General features: G+C 45.2%; 1 protein-coding gene across 4 annotated transcripts in view; it reads left to right on the top strand.

Moving 5' to 3' along the window:
• Window positions 1-20,957, top strand: part of LOC149203496 (Thioredoxin superfamily protein) — a 459,228-nt gene that overhangs the window by 95,748 nt on the left and 342,523 nt on the right. For all 4 annotated transcript variants that reach the window (XM_089400196.1, XM_089400198.1, XM_089400200.1 and 1 more), the window contains exon 4: window positions 10,562-10,621. In XM_089400196.1, the coding sequence (XP_089256322.1) occupies window positions 10,562-10,621 (60 nt within the window). The remainder of the gene's footprint in view (window positions 1-10,561; window positions 10,622-20,957) is intronic.

Genomic DNA, 20,957 nt, shown 5'->3' on the forward strand with positions numbered 1-20,957 from the left:
GTCCTGCTACTCTCTCATCGGGGCTCCTGTAGCAAGGTATAATCCAAGAGCTTGGGTACCTCAAAGATCCTGCCCTTCATCGCCTGTAGTCCTTCTGACTACAGCTTGATGTCTCCCCACCTCTTCTCTAGAGGTACATGAGCACTCATGGCACAATCGTCATCCTCCTCGACTTCCTTCTCCGCCTTCCATGGCGCTACCTTAGAGTCAAATATCTCTCCCTTGTTCTTCTTCCTCGGACATTGGTTTGCATAATGACTCAGTTCCCCACAGTGGAAGCACTTGACCTTGGAGAGGTCCTTCTTCTTCCTCTTCTCCTGCTTTCCCATAGATGCCAGAGCTGCATCCTCTTCCTCTTCCTTCTTGATCCAGACTCCTTTGCTATTACTTCCTGCCTTGCTCAACCGCCTGATCTCCTCTTGGCGAAGAGTCGCCCACAATTCTTCCCAATTTGGAAGATCGGCCCTGCCCAGTATGCTTTGGACGAATGTCTTCCACTCCTCGGAGACTGTGTTAAGTGCGGTCCTCACCATCAACTCTTCATCTGGCGTGGCTCCTATGGAAGTTAGTTGGTCTCCAATCTCCTTCAACCGACTAAGGAAGTGATTTTTCTGCTCCCCTTTCTGCATCTGGAATGATCGCAACTGATTCTGAAGTAACATCTTCCTCTGCACAGAAGTATGCTGGTACAATCTCCTTCTCGGCAATATGTTGGACCACATGATCCTTGACCCCATCAAGGATGATGCATTTTGCCTTGGCCATTGCCTCCTCATACTTCTGATTAGCTGCCGGGTCAACTGGGATAACCATTGTTCTCATGGCGAAGTCGTTGATGCGATGTCTATCTAGAATGGACAAGATCTTGGCCTTCTAGACCACAAAGTTGGATGCTCCATCCAGCTTGTCCTGATCCCTCAGTCCATTCATGGCCATCTCTCTGCTCTTCTGTCGACTCCTCCGAGTCTCTCTACTTCCTTCTAGAAGTTCTCTCTTTGACTCCTGCTGAGTCTCTCTACTTCCTGCCTGGAAGTTCTTTGCTAGACTCCCTCTGAGTCCCGATTTCCCTACTGGAAATCCTTCTGCCAATTGTCAAGTCGCCCCTCTCTGATCCGCAACACTAATCCGAATTCCTTGGCTAGAAATCTGCCTCAGTAGCAACTCCCTCTACCTTGGTTTTGCCCTGTTAGGTACTGTTCTGCCCATAGTACCCCACCAGCTTCGCTCTTGCAAATTGCCCACAGCTTCCTATGCCTCAGCAACTGAAGGACTAAGCCTCTAGGCTCTGCGCAATCCCGACATTGGAAAAACAACTCCCTCAGCCAACTGCGTCAACCCTTCTTGTCTCTGCATGGCTATGGGTGGGCCTCTTTCTGCCCTCCTTAGCCTCTGCATTGGCCTCTCTCTGGCCCGGACTGATGATGCAGTCCCTCTGCATCGACCTTTCTTCTGTCGCTTTTGCAAGGATCAACTTTTGTCACTCGGGACAACTGATTCTGCTGCAAATGCTCTGCTTAGTTGATGCCTTCAACTTTCCTGTGATCTGCAACCACGCTTTGATACCATGTTGAAATTTCTAAGTCTATCCATTAGAAATTTAATATGTATTCTTCTGGTTTATTTCTTCTACTTGTTAAATTCGAACAAGTTATTTAAAGCATATAAATAACGAAATAAGCACAATATAGTCTCAACATCTACAGATCATCAGCTGGAAGAAAACAAACACACAAGTGATGTTGATTTGGGGTAGCATCAGATGTGCTCTAGCCACGAAATTTGGTGGAGAGGTTGGGGCACATAAAATCTCTAATACCCAGAAGAGTTTGGGCAGATTCTAAACAGTTCCGGAGATATTAAAATAATTAATATTTTTAATGGAGTCCCTAAGTCTAAACTTAGGGAAAATAATAGATTAATGTGTATTATTATGAAACTGTGTTAGAATGGTCCAAAAGACATGGATCAAGCCAGATCTAATCTTAGCCGTTGATTAGGGACTTAATCTCGGCCATTGATATGTCACTAGGAAAAGTATAAGAGGAGACTTGAGGGTCACTTGGAAAAGACACCAGAGTGATCAGTTATTCTATTCTCTAGAGTGGGGTTTGCTAAGAGAAATAGAATTAGTGATCGGGAGTTGTAGTTGAGGGGCATTGAGTATAGAGAGACAAAGAGGCATAGATAGTGTTGGGAGAGCAGCGCAGTAGCTAGGGAGAGTGACACAGAGCTAGCCAAGGCTCATGCAGGGCCATGCAGAGGCAGCCGGGAGCTGCACAGAGCCTCAGAGAGGCCAGCGTTGCTGACGCAGAGGGCCAGAGGGCTAACACAGGGCCTCCTAAGGCTGATGTAGACCCATCCGGGGTGACGCAGGGCTAGCGCTGGGCAGAGAGGCGCTGACGCAGTCCAGAGAGAGGCTGATGCTGGGGTTTCTGGGGCAGATTGGTGCTGAGTAGCTGCCAGAAGGATTATCCGGGGTTTCATCTAGGAGATTTGTTAGAAACTGAGAGGTATTACTGCCAAGGAAATTCTCTGTTGCGTAGGCCAATTTCAGCACCCAGATTGTACTCTGATATTGCTTAATAAGAAAACCCTCAGATCGCTGCATCGATTTTCCCACATTGGGTTTTTCCGGGGACATTAGTCCAAAAATAATGGTGTCATATGGTGTGATTGTTTCTGTTTCCTTTAGTTGTTGATCTGTAATATGTTGAGCATGCACTAGTGTTTATTTTCAGTATTTACATTGTAAATAACTTGTTAAGTAAAATAACAAGTAGGTAGGAATAAATCAGATAAAGTGCATGGAGGGTTTCTAACTAAGTAGACTTAGAAACTTCAACATGGTATCAGAGCGTGATTGCAGATCACAAGAGGACTAAGGACATCAGCCGAGCGGAGCAATAGCAACAGAAAACAGTTGTCCCGAGGTGACAGAAGTTGTTTCTAGCAGAGCAACAACAAGGGAAGGGTGACGCAGTGCCTGCATCATCAAGGGTGAGCCAGGAAGAGGCAGTGCAGAGACTAAGGAAGGAAAAGAGAGCCTCATGCAGAGCCACGCAGAAGCTGGGAGGGCTAACGCAGTTGGTTGAGGAGGCCGGGTCGCTGGTGCCGGGATTGCGCAGAGCCTAGGATCTCTCACCTTCAGGTTTCTGGGGTTTAGAAAGCTGTGGGAATATTGCAGAGTGGAGCTGGTGAGGTACTATAGTCAGAACAATACCTGACAGAGCAAGGTCAAGAGGATTTGCTACCGAGGGTTTCTAGCCGAGGAACCCGGATCAGAGTAGGGGGCATCTCGACAGTGGCAGAATGATTTCCAAGAGGGAAATCAGGACTCAGAGAGAGTCCAGAAGAGAACTTCCAGATGGGAAGTAGAGACTCAGAGGAGTCGAACAGAGAACTTCCAGGAGGGAAGTAGAGGAGCATCATGGCACTACATGGAGTAAGAGACCAAGATAGACTGGATGGAGTGTCGAACTTCGCAGTCTAGAACACCAGAATCTTATCCCTACTTGATAGAAATCGTGTCAAGAACTTCGCCTTGAATGTTATATCTATCCCAATTGACCCCAATGATAATGACAAGTAGGAGGAGGCAATGGCGAGGGCCAAGAGCATCATCCTTGACGAGGTCAAGGACCATGTAGTACCACACATTGCTAAGAAGAAAATGACATATGAGATGTGGGAGGCCCTCAAGAAATTGTACCAGCATACTTCTGTGCAGAGAAGGATGTTACTAGAGAATCAATTGAGGTCGTATCAGATGAAGAAGGGAGAACTAATTGACACCTTCCTCAGAGGATTGAATGAGATCCGAGATTAGTTGACTGCTATAGAAGCCACGCTAGATCAGGAGTTGATGGTGAGGACAGCCCTGAATGCTATCTCAGAAGACTGGGACGTATTTGTCCAGAGTATACTGGGCATAGGGACACTTCCACCTTGGGATGATATGTGGGCGGCTCTTCGTCAGGAAGAGATCAGGCGGCAGTCGAAGACGGGTAGCAGCAGCAAGGGGATCAAAGTCAAGCAGGAGGAGGAAGATGTTGCCCTAGCATCTGAGGGAAAGCAGGAAAAGAGGAAGAAGAAAGATCTCTCCAAGATCAAGTGCTTCCACTGTGGGGAGCTGGGTCATTATGCGACCCAGTGTCCAAGGAAGAAGAGTAAGGGAGAGTCTTTCGAGACTAAGGCAACGCCAACATAGGGAGAGAAGGAAGTTTTGATAGATGATGATTGTGCCATGAGTGCACACGCACCACTTGAGAGGAAGTGGGGAGACATCGAGCTATAGTCAGGTGGACTACAGGCGATGAGGGGTAGGATCCTCGAGGTACCCAACCTCTTGGATTAGACCTTGCTACGGGAGCCTCGAAGAGGAGTAGCAGTACTGGCTAAGTCGGGTAGAGATGGATGCAGATGAAGTAGCAGAGAGAGCTACAGTGCAGGAGTCCCGAGACAACGCGAGGCTAGCAGGCTGCAGCAGTGCGAGAGGCACAGGAGTGTTGCACCAGTGCATGATGGCACAAAGAGGTGTGCAAGGGTTCAAGATGCAGGGAGTTGTTGTAGTTCGTAGAGGTCAAAGAGGGAGCACTTGTCAATGGCAGAGAGAGCTTCAACATCAAGAGGGTCTCTAGCCCAACAGGGAGGTCAAGTTGGGAGATCAGTTACTTACTTCTCAATAATTGAGTTGCAGTGTAGCAGTGGGCAGCACGATGCAGCATGATGAGAGGAGGTGTAGTGCGGATGCAGCGCTGGGAGAAAGGACCAGCAACAACACGGATGCAGAGGGAGCTGTCGTATAGATGCAGCAGTGGCAGTGGCAAAACCATGGGCAGCAGTATAGGAGGCAGCAGTGCAGAGGATGTTGGGCAGGAAGGCCTAGCATCAGCACAGGTACTGATGCTGGATGATCAGAGTAATACTCAGTGAGGAGTATTGCTAAAGCACAATCCTTGCTAAGAGGGAGTGTTGATTTGGGGTAGCATCGAATGTGCTCTAGCCACGAAATTTGGTGGAGAGGTTGGGGCACATGAGATCTCCAATATCCAGAAAGGGTTTGGGTAGATTCTAAACAGTTCAGGAGATATTAAAATAATAAATATTTTTAATGGAGTCCCTAAGTCTAAACTTAGGGAAAAATAAATATTAATGTGTATTAATATGAAACTATATTAGAATGGTCCAAAATACATGGATTAAACCAGATCTAATATTAGTCGTTGATTAGGGACTTAATCTCGGTCGTTGATATGTCAACAGGAAAAGTATAAGAGGAGGCTTGAGGGTCACTTGGAGAAGACACCAAAGTGATCAGTCATTCTATTCTCTAGAGAGGGGTTTGCTAAGAGAGATAGAGTTAGTGATCGGGAGTTGCAGCTGAGGGGCATTGAGTACAGAGAGATAGAGAGGCAGAGATAGTGTCGGGAGAGCAGCATAGTAGTCGGGGAGAGTGACGCAGAGCCAGCCAAGGCTCACGCAGGGCCATGCAGAGGTAGCCGGGAGCTACACAGAGCCTCAAAGAGGCTAGCGTTGCTGATGTAGAGGGCCAGAGGGCTGACGTAGGGCCTCCTAAGGCTGACGCAGACCCATCCGGGGTGATGTAGGGCCAGCGCTGGGCAGAGAGGGGCTGACGCAGTCCAAAGAGAGGCTGATGCTGGGGTTTCTGGGGCAGATTGGTGTTGAGTAGCTGTCGGAAGGATTATCCGGGGTTTCAGCCAAGAGATTTGTCAGAAATTGAGAGGTATTACTGCCAAGGAAATTCTCTGTTGGGTAGGCCAATTTCAACACCCAGATTGTACTATGATATTGCTTAATAAGAAAACCTTTAGATAGCTGCACCAGTTTTTCCACATTGGGTTTCTCTGGGGACATTAGTCCAAAAATAATGGTGTCATATGGTGTGATTGTTTATGTTTCCTTTAGTTGTTGATCTGTAATATGTTGAGCATGAACTAGTGTTTATTTTCAGTATTTACCTTGTAAATAACTTGTTAAGTAAAATAACAAGTAGGTAGGAATAAATCAGATAAAGTGCATGGAGGGTTTCTAACTAAGTAGACTTATAAACTTCAACAAGTGAGACTGTTATTTTTGGAAAATGTACCTAGAAAAACCCAATGCAGGAAAACTGGTGCAGCTATTCTGAGGGTTTATTATTATGTAGTATTTCCTTGCAACTAGGTGCCAAACTGGCTCACCCAACAGAGAAAAATAACTGGCAGCAATACCTCACTATTCGGAAACAGGTATTTTGTACTGCAACTTAGTTGCTAAGAGAATCAACTGAAAAACATCCAAAATCAGTTGAACTTAATTGTGTTCAACATAATACAATGAATGTTGGAATCTGACTGCTACTGATTCTGACCTGCTAAATCTTCTGCGTTGTCGCTGACTCCTGCACTGTGACAACTACACTGCTGCCAACCTTGCTCTATGCTGATTAGTCTTTGGTCCCAAGCTACTACATCTGTCCTCCAAACAACCCACTGCATCATCTGACACACTAAGGCCATCTCGCTACTGCTGAATCTTGGGCTCTCATAGCAAGGAATTGATCCAAGAGGTGGACTCCTCAAGGATCCTGCCCACATGTAGTCCTCCCAACTACAGCTCGATATTGCCCCATCTCCCACCTGGAGATGCGTGGGCACTCATGGCAAACTCATCCTTGTCAATCTTTGCTGAAGAAGCCTTAGGATCATGTTTCTCATCCTTATCCTTTTGCTTCAAAGGACACTTAGATGCAAAGTGACCCATCTCTCCACATTTGAAACATTTCAGCTTTGAAATGTCCTTCTTCCGCTTCTACTTCTGTTGTCCCTTCGATGCTAGAGCTGCGTTCTCCTCCTCCTCTGTCGTCTTTGTGCCACTCCCACTGCTACCACTGAGGTTGACCTTCACTAGGTCCCTCCTTAACTCCTATTGAAGAGCCGCCCACATCTCCTCCCATGAAGGTAGTTTTTCTCTGCCCAATATGCTTTGGACGAAAACTTTCCATTCATCAGAGACTCCATTCAGGGCTATCCTCACCATCACGGTTGGCTGACGAGTGGATCTCACTACAGCAAGCTAGTCTCTAGTGTCCTAAAGACACTGAAGATAGAGGTTCACCCCTTCTCCTTTATTCGTCAAAGTCCTCTACAACTTCTGCTCCAAATACATCTCCCGTTGTTCGGAAGAGCCTTTGTACAGAGAAGACAAGGCTTCCCACATCTCTCGGGTTGTATCCTTGCCCTACAAGTGTGAGACCACATGATCTCGAACTCCATCGAGAATGAGCCTCTTCGCCTTTCCCTGCTCGGCCTTGTACTTCTTCTTTTGATTGTTGTCAGCAAGAACATCTACAACCCTATTGGCATAGGCCTCGAGATCATATTGCTCCGAACAGCTAAGATTCCGGTCTTCCATATGACATATTTGGAAGCACCTTCCAACTTGTCCTGATATCTGAGCCCATGTGATGCCATCTCACCCAACTGCCGAACTGACTCCTCTAGTCACTGCTTAACACTACTCAGCAAGTGAGAAATTCGAACTTTCTGGCAGAAAGTTCTTTGAAGAGAAAGTTCCCCTTCTACGTGTCTTTGTTCTTTTCCAGCGGATTTCTGCCCGGGCAGAAATTGCGCCCTTCAAGCACTGAGCTAAGGCTCTCCGTCACTCCCTCTGCCTCCGCAAACTCACGAATTGGAAATCGTACCTCTCTGTCGTCTCACTCAGAGAGAGATTTCCTCGGATCTGCTTCCCAGCAAGGACTGCACAATCCCTTCAAGGGGATTTGAATTGCTGTCAAGTGTAGCTTTCGGCCTTACTGCTCAGCACTTGATATGCTCTTCCTGTTTCAAAATCAATGCTCTGATACCATGTGAAAATTCCTAGACTCGAAGGAACCGCTATTACGACAAATATGAATCTACTTCACCTACTTGATTTTTTCAAATTACATTCATCAAGGTATTCTTCTAAATACTGAAGAAAATTACTTTTGCAGCCTACACTAATTAAATATTTTATCTCATGAAACAGAAAACAGAGCAAAGAACAAGATACATAGGACACACTTATTTTTGGACACAATAGTCTGTGGAAAAACCCAATGCGGGAAAACCGGTGCAACAACTCTGAGGATTTTATTATTATTCAGGAGAAATATCTGAATATAAATCTAGGATGCTCATCTAGCAATCATTTACAGAGAAAATACTGGTGGAAAATCTGAGTGATTTTTACCTCACTTCACCTAGCAGAATTCCGGCTGATCCGACACAAGACTGGCTAACCTTGACTATTTCTGCGTCACCTCTTCTGCCCTCTGCATCTGCTTTCCTGACAATTCTGGCTATTCCCGACAGTTTCGACTTTTGCCCTCTGCGTCATCTTTCCTGGCAGTTCCATCAATTTTGGCTTCTGCCCTCTATGTCAGTGTTCCTGGCTGTTTTGGCAGTTCCTAGCAGTTCCAGTTGTTCCTGACAATTCTAGCTTCTACGTGACAGACAACTTTTCTTCTCTGCTGGCTCTCTCTGCCTCTTTGTTTGTATTCTCTGGAAAGTCCTTCTCCCAGATTCTCACCGCCCCTCTGCTGCAGAATGATTAGTTAATTCGAAATTCTTAGCAAACCCTGCCCTAGTAATCGAATTCTTGATCAATTCATTCTCTATGTGTGTGTTTCCAAATGAACCCCAAACCTCCATTTTATACTTTTCCTGTTGAGTCTTCAATGGCTGAGATTAAGTCTCTAATCAACAGTTAAGATTAAAACATGACTTGATCTGCCTTCTAGATCATTCTCATCCATATTTTGATTGATACCCATTAATATTTTAATTTTTCTAAGTTTAGACTTAGGGACCCTATTAAAAATATTAATTATTTTAATAAAATACAATTTGGGTGGAATTTCACCAAATGGCTTCTGGGTTCTTTACAACTCATGTGCCTTAGCCTCTCTATCAATTTTCAAGGCTATAAGCCTATAACACTTCTGATGCTACCAAAAACTAACACTTAAACTGGTTGGTCTCGGTGGTGGGAAAAAAGGCGGGCTAGGCGGACTTGAAATCAATTTTTTTTGTTAAACTATTTCCTAGCCCCTCTACCCTTCTCCCATGCCTATAAAGGTGATCCAACCCTCTCATATTTTCTCACAACTATCTCATTGGATTTATGTGAGCATTTGTGAAGAGTTTGTGAGCAGTTGGAGTCGGTTTTTGGAGCAGCATTGGTTATCTGTTTTTGTTCTGATCTCTATATATTACGTGTATTGGATAGTGCACTTGGTGCCATTTTTATATAATAGATATATTCATGAGCATACTTTGAACAACTGTTGTCTTCTCTCTATCATTCTAATGCTTTGATTTTGGAAATCTTTAAAAATATGATTTTTCATTAAAATTAAGTATTTAATGTACTTTTTACAAAGATTGAGTCATTGGAATTAACTAGTCCGAGTCAATACTGAGTCGGAGTTGACACTCGGCCGGTTCCGAGTCCGAGTCTAAGTTTTAACTTTTAAAACATTGCTTTTAACATATTCAACAGAAAAACTGCTTTTCCTATTATGACAGCTACCTAGTTTGTTGAAACCTTTATTGTAGAGGCAAATCCAGATTAGTAAGTTAGATATGGAGATGGTATATTTGTGCCAAAAATTGGAGCTTTGGGGTGGTGCACCTTGCACCATTGGCTAGGATTACCATGCTAACTACCTTGCCCATTTTTCTCGATCTTGTCAAGCTGAAGCTCATCGTAGACACTGATCTGTCCATGATGTTTTTGAGTTCTGTGAGAGGCAACATAGATCTTGTCCTACCCCCAAAAATGGCATGTTCTTGTGTCTAGAATTGGCTATCTCTGAGTATGAGTAGCCTCTTGAGCCCTAGCAGGGAAACAGTGGGTGAAAGTCCATTTCATTGATCTTAAGCCTGCTATTGAAGGATGGGGAACATCCCCCAAAGAAAATGATAACCCTCAATTCAATATAGACATGATTCTTGCTGCTTTTTGATATGATAGTTTGTGTGGGCCAGATGGCTGAGTTAATTTTTCATGTTTTCAAATTTAATGTTTGTACTGGACATATAGCCTATATGGCGAATTTGTTTTCTGGCTTGTAATCTATGTAGGCTCCAGGGGCTCTTAGCTTGTGATGGCTGATCTCTAGAACCCCTTTTTTGTGTAAAATGCCCTGTTTATGTTTTTTTGTTTGTTTGAATAGTTCTGGTCATAGGTGGGAATTTCAACTACGGGATTGTGGAACCTTCTACATATTTTCAATATACTAATAGTCAAAGAAAACATTTTATTAAAAAAAAAGAACATGGTCCAATCATCGTCATTGAGAATAGAAGCCATACATGAAAGAGGATGACTACTTTGTGAGGCAGGCTGAATGGAGCCAACAATTTTGTTTTTGAGAATGTATGTTTCAGTTACCAACTGTTGAACTTTTGCCTAATCTTGTGTGTTTATATTTGAACTTAAATGCAAAACTTGAATTCTTAGTTTGGTATCACTATTATTATAGTTTGTTTGATACCCATTTTTGTTCTTATAACAGTCACAGATGGATGCTGCTGGAGTGGCACTTGTCTTGATTGGACCTGGTAATATTGAGCAGGTTAGTGCAATGTATTACAGTCAAGATTTACGTGGATATATATTACTCTAAAGTGAATTAAAGCTTATATATTTGCATTTGGTTTTGTTCATTTCAAAGGATAGAGATATATTTGATTACAATTCAGTCCTCATTTTTCTCCCCTATGTTCTCTAAGCTGCTCTAGAGGCCACTGATTGTAAACATACATTCATGTTTGGTTCAAGCCATGCAACTATTGGCATGTAGCTTCTTTCCTGGTTAGGCACTGGCTAGAAAAATTTCCACCAACTTGTATTTTTAACAAAATCTAGTTGGCTAGGTAAAGGGTTACATGCTTTAGTTGAGTACACTCTGAGAGTTTGAGCCCATCATTTCTACCATTTCCTATAACATCTTTGTGGTTGTTGCATTTTCTGAAAATTGCTTCCAATGTTTGTAACTTTGAAAAAACATTACATTGTTTATTTGACTGTTACAATCCATTTTTCCCTTTGAACTATTCCTTGATAGTCGACATCAGTCCATACTGATCCTCCTTTTACTTTGTGAAGGGTACAAACTTCCCAAGCTACCAACAAGAGACCTTTTCACCCTACTCTATTCCCCCATGAAAACCATTCAGAAATCAGGAAGAGTAGGATGCATGTCCAACTTCCAAATTGCAGGAAGCATGTCCAACTTCCAAATTGTAGGAAGAGTAGGATAGTAAGTTTACCAACTAAAGATAGTTTGGATCAAGCCAATTATGAATTTTCTTTTCAAATTTGTTTAATGCTTGTTATCACCTGGAAATTGTTGATTTGGGGTAGCATCGGATGTGCTCTAGCCATGAAAATTGGTAGAAAGGCTAAAGCACATGAGATCTCCAAGAGCCAGAAATGGTTTGGGCAGATTCTAACTGGTTTGGGAGATATTAAAATAATTAATATTTTTAATGTAGTTCCTAAATCTAAACTTAGGAAAAATAAACTATTAATGAGTATTGATATAAATTTGGGTTAGAAGTTCCAAAAGTCATGGATCAAGCCAAATCTAATCTTAGCCGTTGATTAGAGATTTAATCTCGGCCGTTGAAGGACCAACAGGAAAAGTATAAGAGGAGGCTTGAGGGTCAGTTGGAAGATACACTGAGGGAGACCAGTCAGTTTGATTTCTGGAGCGGGGTTAGCTGAGAAATTCAAACTAGTGGTCTGGAGAGCAGCAAGAGGCAGCGAGTACAGAACAGGGAGTCGGGATCAGCGACAAAAGAATAGCGCAAAGGTAGGAGAGGCAGCCGCAGAACCTTTCAGGTAGATGCAGAGGTAGCAGGAGACTGCGCAGTCACTAGAGGGCCCGCGTGGGTGATGCAAAGAGGCCTGGGGCTGACGCAGAGTGTCTGGGAGCTACGCAGAGGTCAGCCAGGCTGACGCTAGGACTAGGAGAAGTGTTGGAGAATTTTTCTCTCTGTTGGGTAAGCCAGTTTGGCACCCTGTTGTACTGAAGAATTGCTGAATAATAAAATCCTCCCTTGCTGCACCGGTTTTCCCACATTGGGTTTTTCTGAGGACTGTTGTCCAAAATATCTGTGTCTATGTATTGATTCTTGTGCATGTGTTTGTTTCTGTATTATGGTGTGATATCTGCAGCAGAATTTATTTTAATGTTTATTGAAAGAATTTCATAAATAACTTATTGGTAATAAGTAGGCAATGTAAATCAGATGTTGCAGCGATAGAATTCTCACATGGTATCAGAGCAAGTAATCAGAGACAGGAAGGGAAAATCAGTTATGGGTCGAGACCATGATGCAGAGGCATCCACATCAAGGGACTCGCACAGATTTTCAGAAAATTGCACAAGAGAAAGAGATTTCAATTTCTCTATGTTGGCTTCCAGGCTATAAGAAGAAGTGGCTTGTATGACTAGTTTTGCATCATCAGAGGTATGGTATATAGATAGTGGAGTCTTTTGGCATATGACAGGAATCAGGGAATGTTTCTCAAAATATCGAGAAGAGAAGATGAATTTTTAGATCACCCTGGGGAACAAGGCAAAGTGTACTCCAGTAGGGAAGGGTACCATAGTTTTTCAAACAGAATCGGGAGAATGGTTCCATGCTACAAATGTACTGCATGTACCAAGATTGGGGATGAACTTACTTTCCGTGTCGCAACTTCAAGGCAAGGGCTATGACGTCTACTTCATCAAGGAGAAGGTATATGTCAAACACCTGAGCTGGAAAAAGAAAGTACAGATCGAGATCAAAAGTAACAGGTTGTATAGATTACGACTAGAATCACCAATGGCACTAATAGGTAGTCATGGAGACAAGGACTTGAACGAACTATGGCATAGAAGAATAGGACATTTGCACCATGGAGCTCTGAGAATTCTCAAGAGCACTGTAATAGGTGTTTCAGATCTTAGTACGGAACGAGATGATGTATGTAGAGGATGTGCTCTAGGAAAGTATGCCAAGGTAGCATTTCCTAGGAGTAAACAAAGGGCCAAGAGTGTACTAGGATTGATATACTCAGATATCTGCGGACCTATGTCTGTCAAAGCTCTTAGTGGTGCCGAGTATTTCTTTACCTTCATTGATGACCACTCAAGGAAAACTTGGATTTATTTTTTGAAAACCAAGAACGAGGTTTTCTGTCGATTCAAAGAGTTCAAGGCTCTGGTGGAGAATCTGACTGAGAAGAAAATAAAAGTCTTGCATTCAGATATTGGTGGAGAGTATGTCGATAAGGACTTCACTGATTTTTGCACTAAGGAGGGTATCAAAAGAGAGTGGACAACTCCCTACAATCCGGAGCAGAATGGAGTAGAAGAAAGGAAGAACAGGACTATTGTAGAAGTAGCTAGGGCCATGATGTATGATCAGGATATGCAAAAATTCCTGTGGACAGAAGCATGCAACACAACAGTCTATGTTTAGAACAGGACTCCTCATCGGGCAGTGGGCAAGATTACTCCAGAGAAAGCTTTTATAGGGAAGATGCCTGAAGTTAGTCATTTCAGGATATTTGGGAGTTTACCATATTGCCGCATACCTGAGGAAAAGAGGAAAACGCTGGATCAAACTGTGGAAAAGGGATATCTGGTGGGATATAGCGAGAACGCTAAGTCATACAGAATCTATCTTCCAAGGAGCAGGAAGGTGGTAGTTCGACGAGATGTAAATTTCATGGAGGATAGGGCTTTCAGAAATCTTGTGAGATGCCTTCCGACGAGAAGTCAAAAGAGGAGGCGTTTGTTAAACCTCTTCAACCAACGAAAGTAAAGAATTCTTCCTCGAGTTAGGAAGATTCACAGGATGAGGAGGAGGAGCAAATAGAAGCACCTGCTGGCAGAGGAAGAACTAGCAGGGAACTTCGTCAGATTTTGCGAGATGCAGAGGACTTTAACGGTGCGCTAAGAAACAGTAAGAGGGAGTGAAAACATCCAGAAAGATATCAAGCATTAGTAGCTTAGGATGGGGAGCCTGCCAGTTTCTAGGAGGCAGCTCAACATCAGGTTTGGCTAGATGCGATGGTAGAGGAGTACAACTCCATTATCGTGAACGATGTCTGGGAGGTAGTGCCAAGGCCTCAAGACAGATCAGTGGTAGGTTCGAGATTGATCTACAAGATCAAATACGTTGCAGACGAAAGTGTTAAGAAATATAAGGCCAAGTTTGTGGCTAAGGGGTATGCTCAAAAGGAAGGAATTGACTACAAGGAGACCTTCGCCACGGTAGCCAAGTATACACTATTAGAACCGTGATATCTCTTGCAGCTTAGATGGGATGGGAGATTCATCAGATGGATGTCAAAAGACCTTTTTTCAACGGGGTAATAGAAGAAGAGGTATACATTGAACAACTAGAGGGCTTTGAGACACATGAGAAGAAGTCTCATGTATGTAGGTTGAAGAAAGCCTTGTATGCGCTGAAACAGGCACCTAGAGCATGGTATGGTAGAATCGATGGCTACTTGTAGAAGATGAGATTTGTCAAGAGTGACGCGGATCCAAATCTCTACTATTTGGTTTTAGAGAATGAGCAGCTGATCTTAGTATTGTATGTGGATGATCTTTTTCTGACAAGATCATCCAGGCTCATTAGGGCCTGCAAGAAGAATCTAGCCACAGAATTCGATATGAAGGATTTGGAACAAATGCATTATTTCCTAGGGTTGGAAGTTTGGCAGCAAGAGGGAAAGATCTTCCTTGGGCAAGGGAGTTATACTACAAAAATCCTGAAAAGATTCAGGATGGAAGACTGTAGACCCATGGCTACTCCAATGATCACCAACTGGAAGAAGATTGATGCATCAAAAGACAAGGATGTTGATGCCACCTTATACAGGCAGCTCATAGGGTCCTTGATGTATCTGGTCAATACTAGGCCAAACATTTGCTACGCTGTCAACACCCTCAGTCAGTTCATGGTGGAACCAAAGAGGGCGCACTGGGCATGTAATATTCCTAACCTAGAATATTCCTCAAACCCCAACAAAAACTCCAACCAAATATGTGCAAATGATATAATAACCCAGAAGTGATAAAATAACAGTGGAACATCATATAATAATGTAAACTGGAAATATAAGCAGATACACAAGAAATGCAGCGAGAAATGCTAAGCCATTTTATTATATTGAGCAATAAAATGAGTACAAGAGGTGATTAGACAAATGGCACCTCGACTTGCACAAGGCAAGTGAAGAAATACTCTCAGAATGACAAGAATGGCCTCTCTGCGTGGATGCTGTTGTTGTTGCTAGAAAACAAATGATGATTTGGGGCTACTCCCTTCCTCAGAAAACATTGAAACTCTGGATTCGGGCTCTACTCAAGAAACCCAGAAAGCTTTCTGGAATGGCCGACCCCCGAAAAACACCCTCTTGGGGTTCTGCGCAGCTCCTCAATGCCCTGTGTTATCACTGAAGAAAACCCCTCTAAACTCTGCCTGAAACACTGCCAAAAATCCTCCAATGAGATAAGAGTTGGACCCCTGCTCAATCTCCCAGCATAACTCCACCTGCAAAACCCCAATCCAGCACTACAACCAAAAAGAACTGCGTCCCTCTCTAAGTGCTGCGCAGTCCTCCAAAATGTTGATGAAACTGCTGCTGAATGCTGATAAAACTACTACTGAAATACCGATGGACATACCTTGCCCGAGTAGGCACTCGAAGTCCCCCAGGGCTAAGGGTGAGATCTCCGAACGGAGACACTCAATGCACTAAACAGTGCTGCCGACCAGCTAAACGGCCAACGTGCTCAGAAGTCGAAACGACTAGCTCAAAAAGCACATAACTGAATGATCCAAAATGAGGGGGCTCCTCTCTATTTTATAGCCTTTGCCTCTCACAATCCCTAGGCTCACCTCCTCCTGCGTGCTTCTCCTCTTGCCGCGTGTTCTTCCCTCCTGCGCAGTCTCTCCATGTGTCTGCGTGGGCTCCATTTCTGCGTCCTCCTTTGGCCCCCTTGGCTCCCCTTTAAGTCACAACGTTGTGCTACCTAGGAAGTGACTTTTTTATTCTAAAGTGAGTTATGTGCCCCTTCCTCACTTTTTATTTACAAATAACTATAGAAGGCAAAAATTGAACAAAATCGAATATTCCAATTAGCCATGGCTAATTAGGAATATTACAGTCTCCCCTGGCAAAATATTGCTTGTCCTCAAGCAACTAAAGTGATGGATGCTGCAAGATCTTCACTCTCCCAAGTGGCATCCTCATCTGGCAAATCCTTCCACCTCACCAAGAATTCCTGGACCGTCCTGCTCCGCAGCTGCCTCTCCCTGGTATCAATGATAGCCTCCGGCTGCAATACCAAATGCCCCTCGTCATCCATGGGTGGTAGCTCATCTATCACTGTCACCTGCTGCCCCAATGCCTTCTTTAGGCATGATACATGAAAAATGTTATGAATCTTGCTACCTTGGGGCAGCTCCAACTCATATGCAACCTGTCCAATCCTGCGTATCACCCTGTATGGCCCATAAAAGCGGGGCTTGAGCTTCTCAACCCCCTTCTGCTTCAGTGATGATTGTCTGTATGGCTGTAATCGTAGGTAGGCCATATCCCCTACCTCGAACTGCCTCTCCACCCGACCTTGTCGACATACAGCTTCTACTGGTTCTGTGCTGTAGCCATGTTATCTTTGAGAGCTCGGAGGATATCCTGACTCTCTTGGATCCAAATCTTGGCTCTAAGAGCCCTGCTATCACCAAACATCACGTCAACAAAAGATAAAGGATGATACCCATATAAGGCATAAAATGGTGACATACGGTCATACCAATGGACATGTGATGTGAAGTATTGTAGCAGTACTCCCCCAAATGCAACCACCTCAACCATGCTCGCTGCTGCCCACTGACATAGTTACGCAAGTAGCCCTCTAGCCACTTGATAACTATCTCTGTCTGTCCATCCGTCTGTGGGTGATAACTAGTACTCGGTGTCAACTCCGTCCCCACCAACTAGAAAAGCTCCTGCCAAAACCTGCCCATGAAATGACTGTCCCTATCACTGACGATGGTCTTAGGAAGACCACGTAGCTTGAAGATCTCTCTGAAGAACAACTCGGCCACCTGTGCTGCTGTATAGTGTGCGGATATGGCAAAAAAATGTGCGTACTTCGTCAGTCGATCAACGACGACAAAGATACAATGCTTTCCCTATACCATGGGCAACCCTGTGATGAAGTCCATCGAAATACTCTCCCATTTCCCCTCCGGAATGGGAAGAGGCTGCAATAATCCCGCGAGATGGCTCATCTCTCCCTTGTTTCTCTGGCAAACATCGCACTCCCGGATGTGCTGGAGTACGTCCTCCTTGAGGCCCTTCCATGAGAACCTCTCCCTAATGGCCCTATAGGTTTTGGTAAACCCTTGATGTCCTGCCAATGGTGAATCATGAGATGCCTGGAGTATCTTCTTCTTGAGCTGAGACCCCTCAGTCAAGAAGATCCAGTCCCTGTAATAGATGATCTCATTGACCACCCTGTACCTGCCATCTGCCACCTGCCCATCCAGAACCTCACATGCAAACCTGTCCTTGGAGTACTCTACTAAAAGTCGAGCCCTGTAGTCTGTATCCAAGCTCATAAGAGACAACGTGACTGGTCTACGTAAAAGGGCATCTGCTACCACGTTGTTCTTACCCTTGACATACTCAATGTCAAAGTCATATGCTTGGATCTTGCTGATCCACTTCTGCTGCCTCTCCTGTAGCTGCTTCTGCTCCAAAAAGAAATTGAGGTTGTTATGATCAATCCTCACCCTGAACCTGTTACCCACCAAATACTGCTGGTACTTAGCCAATGCATGCATGATGGCCAGCATCTCCTTGTCATATATGGAATACAACCTCTCATGTGGAAGGAGCTTCCAGCTCTCAAAGGCTATAGGGTGACGTCCCTGCATCAATACTGCGCTGATCCCCTCTCCTGATGCATCACACTCCAAAACAAACGGCTGCGTAAAATCTAGCAACACAAGCACTGGGCAGCTGCTCATAACCTCCTTGAGCCTATCAAAGGCTCGTTGCGCTGTATCCAACCAACTGAATGCCCCCTTCCTCGTCAAATCTGTCAGGGGTACAGTAAGCTGTGAGAAACCCTTGACGAACTTCTGATAGGAAGTACAAATGCCAATGAATCCTCAAAGTTCCATCACGTTTCTCGACTCTGGCCATTCTTTGATGGCCCTGATCTTCTCCTCATGGACCCTCACTTCGTCCACTCCTATGATGTGTCCCAGATACAACATCTCCGTCAACCCAAACTCACACTTGGAGAGTTTGGCATAGAACTGCTGCTCCTATAAGATACGCAATACCGTCTCAATGTGCTGGAGATGCTCCTCCCAAGTCCTGTTGTAAATGAGAATGTCATCGAAGAATACCAACACAAACTTCTTCAAGTGACTACAGAAGATGTGATTCATGCAGGACTGAAATGTAGCGGGGGCGTTGGTTAGCCCAAAAGGCATCACCAAGAACTCAAAGTGCCCATAGTGACACCTGAAGGCGGTCTTGGGAATGTCCTGCTCCCTCATGCGAATCTGATGGTACCCAGATCTCAAATCAATCTTTGAGAAGAATCGTGCTCCCCTCAACTCGTCCATCAACTCATCGATCCTGGGTATGGGGTACCTGTTCTTCAGGGTCTTCTTGTTCAAGGCCCTATAGTCAATGCACATCCTCAATGTGTCGTCCTTCTTCTTCACCAACACCACAGAAGAAGCAAAAGGACTCGTACTCGGCCGAATGTGCCCAAGAGCCAGCAACTCCTGGATAGCCTGCTCAATCTCATCCCGATAGGCCTTGGGGTGCCTATAGGGGGTAGTGATCACGGCCTGTATGCCCTGCTCAAGCTCGATGGTGTGCTCAAACCCCCGATCCGGTGGCTGTCCTGGTGGAATCTCCCCAAACACTATGGCATACCGATCAAGGATGGACTGTATCTCCGGATGTACCGTCTGTCCTGTAGTCCCTGCCTCTGATGCACGCAGCTCCACTGCCCACTCTATGTCTCCCTTCGGAAGACTGCCTCCATCCGATGAGCCGACACAGTCTGAGGCAGATATGTGTGTTGTCCCCGTATCTTCTCATGCCTCCCTGTCTTCTCATCATCCCACTCCATCTCTAGGGTCTTCCAATCCGTCCTGACCTTCCCTAGAGTAATAAGCCACTGAACACCCAATATCATGTTGGTGTCCAAAATATCGACCACGAAAAAGTGGTCAGTCAATGTGTAGGTGCCCATCGTCACTGAAAGCTCTGGGACATAGCGAGCACACGTCATGGTCTGATCTCCTGGAACCAATACTGAAAACCCATCGAAGCTCTCGGTCTGAATACCCCACTCAACCATTTGTGCATCGATGAAGTTGTGGGTCGCCCCACTGTCAACCAAAATCGATACACGCTGGCCACGTACTGTCCCTCGTACGCGTAGCGTCAGATACTTGGGAACTCCTCTCAATGCTGCAAGGGCCCCTCTGGTGGGTGCAAAGGATGCACCACCTGCTGCTGGCGGTGGAGGTGGCAAAGGTCCCTGTATGGCATGGCTATCTCCTGCCTCCACATCCTCGTCATCCTCTTCTCCACTACTCTTGGAGAAGACCTCAATAAAATGTGCTTTGCCAGCAGCACATCTATGTCCCGGTGCCCATGGCTCCTGACAGGTGAAGCACAACCGCTTCTTCTTCAGCTCCCTCCTGGCATCATCGTCAAGCTGTACTCGTCCTAGATTCCCCTTTAGAGGAGGAATCCTCACGTCCTTCCCCTTAGACTGAAAAGGCTGTCTTTGGGGGTAAGGTGTCCAGGTCCTGGGTAAGACATCCTGTAAGTCCTAGGTCCTGCTGATAGCGTCCTGGAGCGTAGCTGGTCTAGTGGATCGGACTAGACCTCGAAGTGGCTCTGCTAACCCCTCAACATACATATAGACCCTCTGTGCCATGGAGAGGTCTGGCACCATCACGGAGACCCTCAAGAAATCTGCAATGTAGATCTCTGGGCTCTCGGTCTGTTTGAGCCTCGTCAGCTCAACAAAATGCTGCTCTGGATCCCTCCGATCAAATCACTCCATCAATCTCCTGGTAAACTCTGCATATGTCGTCACTGTAGAGTGCCCGAGTGTAACCATCCCGTGAAACCACCAATCTTGGGCCTCGCCATCCAAATGCAATGTTGCCACCTTGATGGCCTCTGCCTCCGACATCTGGTTGAGCTGGAAATAAATGTCCAGCTTCTCCACCCAAGACTTCGCCGAACTGTTTGATGAACCATCAAACGTAGGCAAGTGGAATCTACTCGCTGCACGGTGAGTGTCACCATCATGGTAATGCCGGTTCCCTCTGTGATGATCGCGGGGCCTACTATCCTGCTGGAGCTGAACAAAGTCTCTGAATGAAAGGGCATCCCTGAACTCCTGCCCATATGCCTGGTACTCTGCAAAATAATCGCCCATATGGCTAGGCTCTGCCTCCTGCTGGGCTCCGACCCCTGTATCTGCTCCTAAGAACGTGGGCATGGTAGAGCGTGTAGGGGCATGTGAGGCCACTTGCTGCGCAGTATCATGCTGCTCCGGCAAATGATGGGATGCACCTGATCCCTCACCAATAAGAAAAACTCGTGGACTCTCACGCTGTCTGGCCTCTACTGCCGTGAATCTCTGCCCCATCACCTCAATTTGCCTCGACAGATCCTGCACTGATTTGAGGAGCATATCCGCAAATCTCTTCCTGTCCTCGTCGGCCATCTATTCTACGTCCACTACTGGCTCTCTCTGTTCTGCATCTACCACAAGCTCCACCTGTTCTGCGTCCACCATAGGAACACAGTCTCCCTCCTTGTAGGTATTCTCCAACCTACGT

The sequence above is a fragment of the Pinus tabuliformis genome, chromosome 2_1, assembly GCF_031772625.1.
Source record: "Pinus tabuliformis cultivar Carrire ecotype Pingquan chromosome 2_1, CPIR1, whole genome shotgun sequence".
NCBI lineage: Eukaryota > Viridiplantae > Streptophyta > Pinopsida > Pinales > Pinaceae > Pinus > Pinus tabuliformis.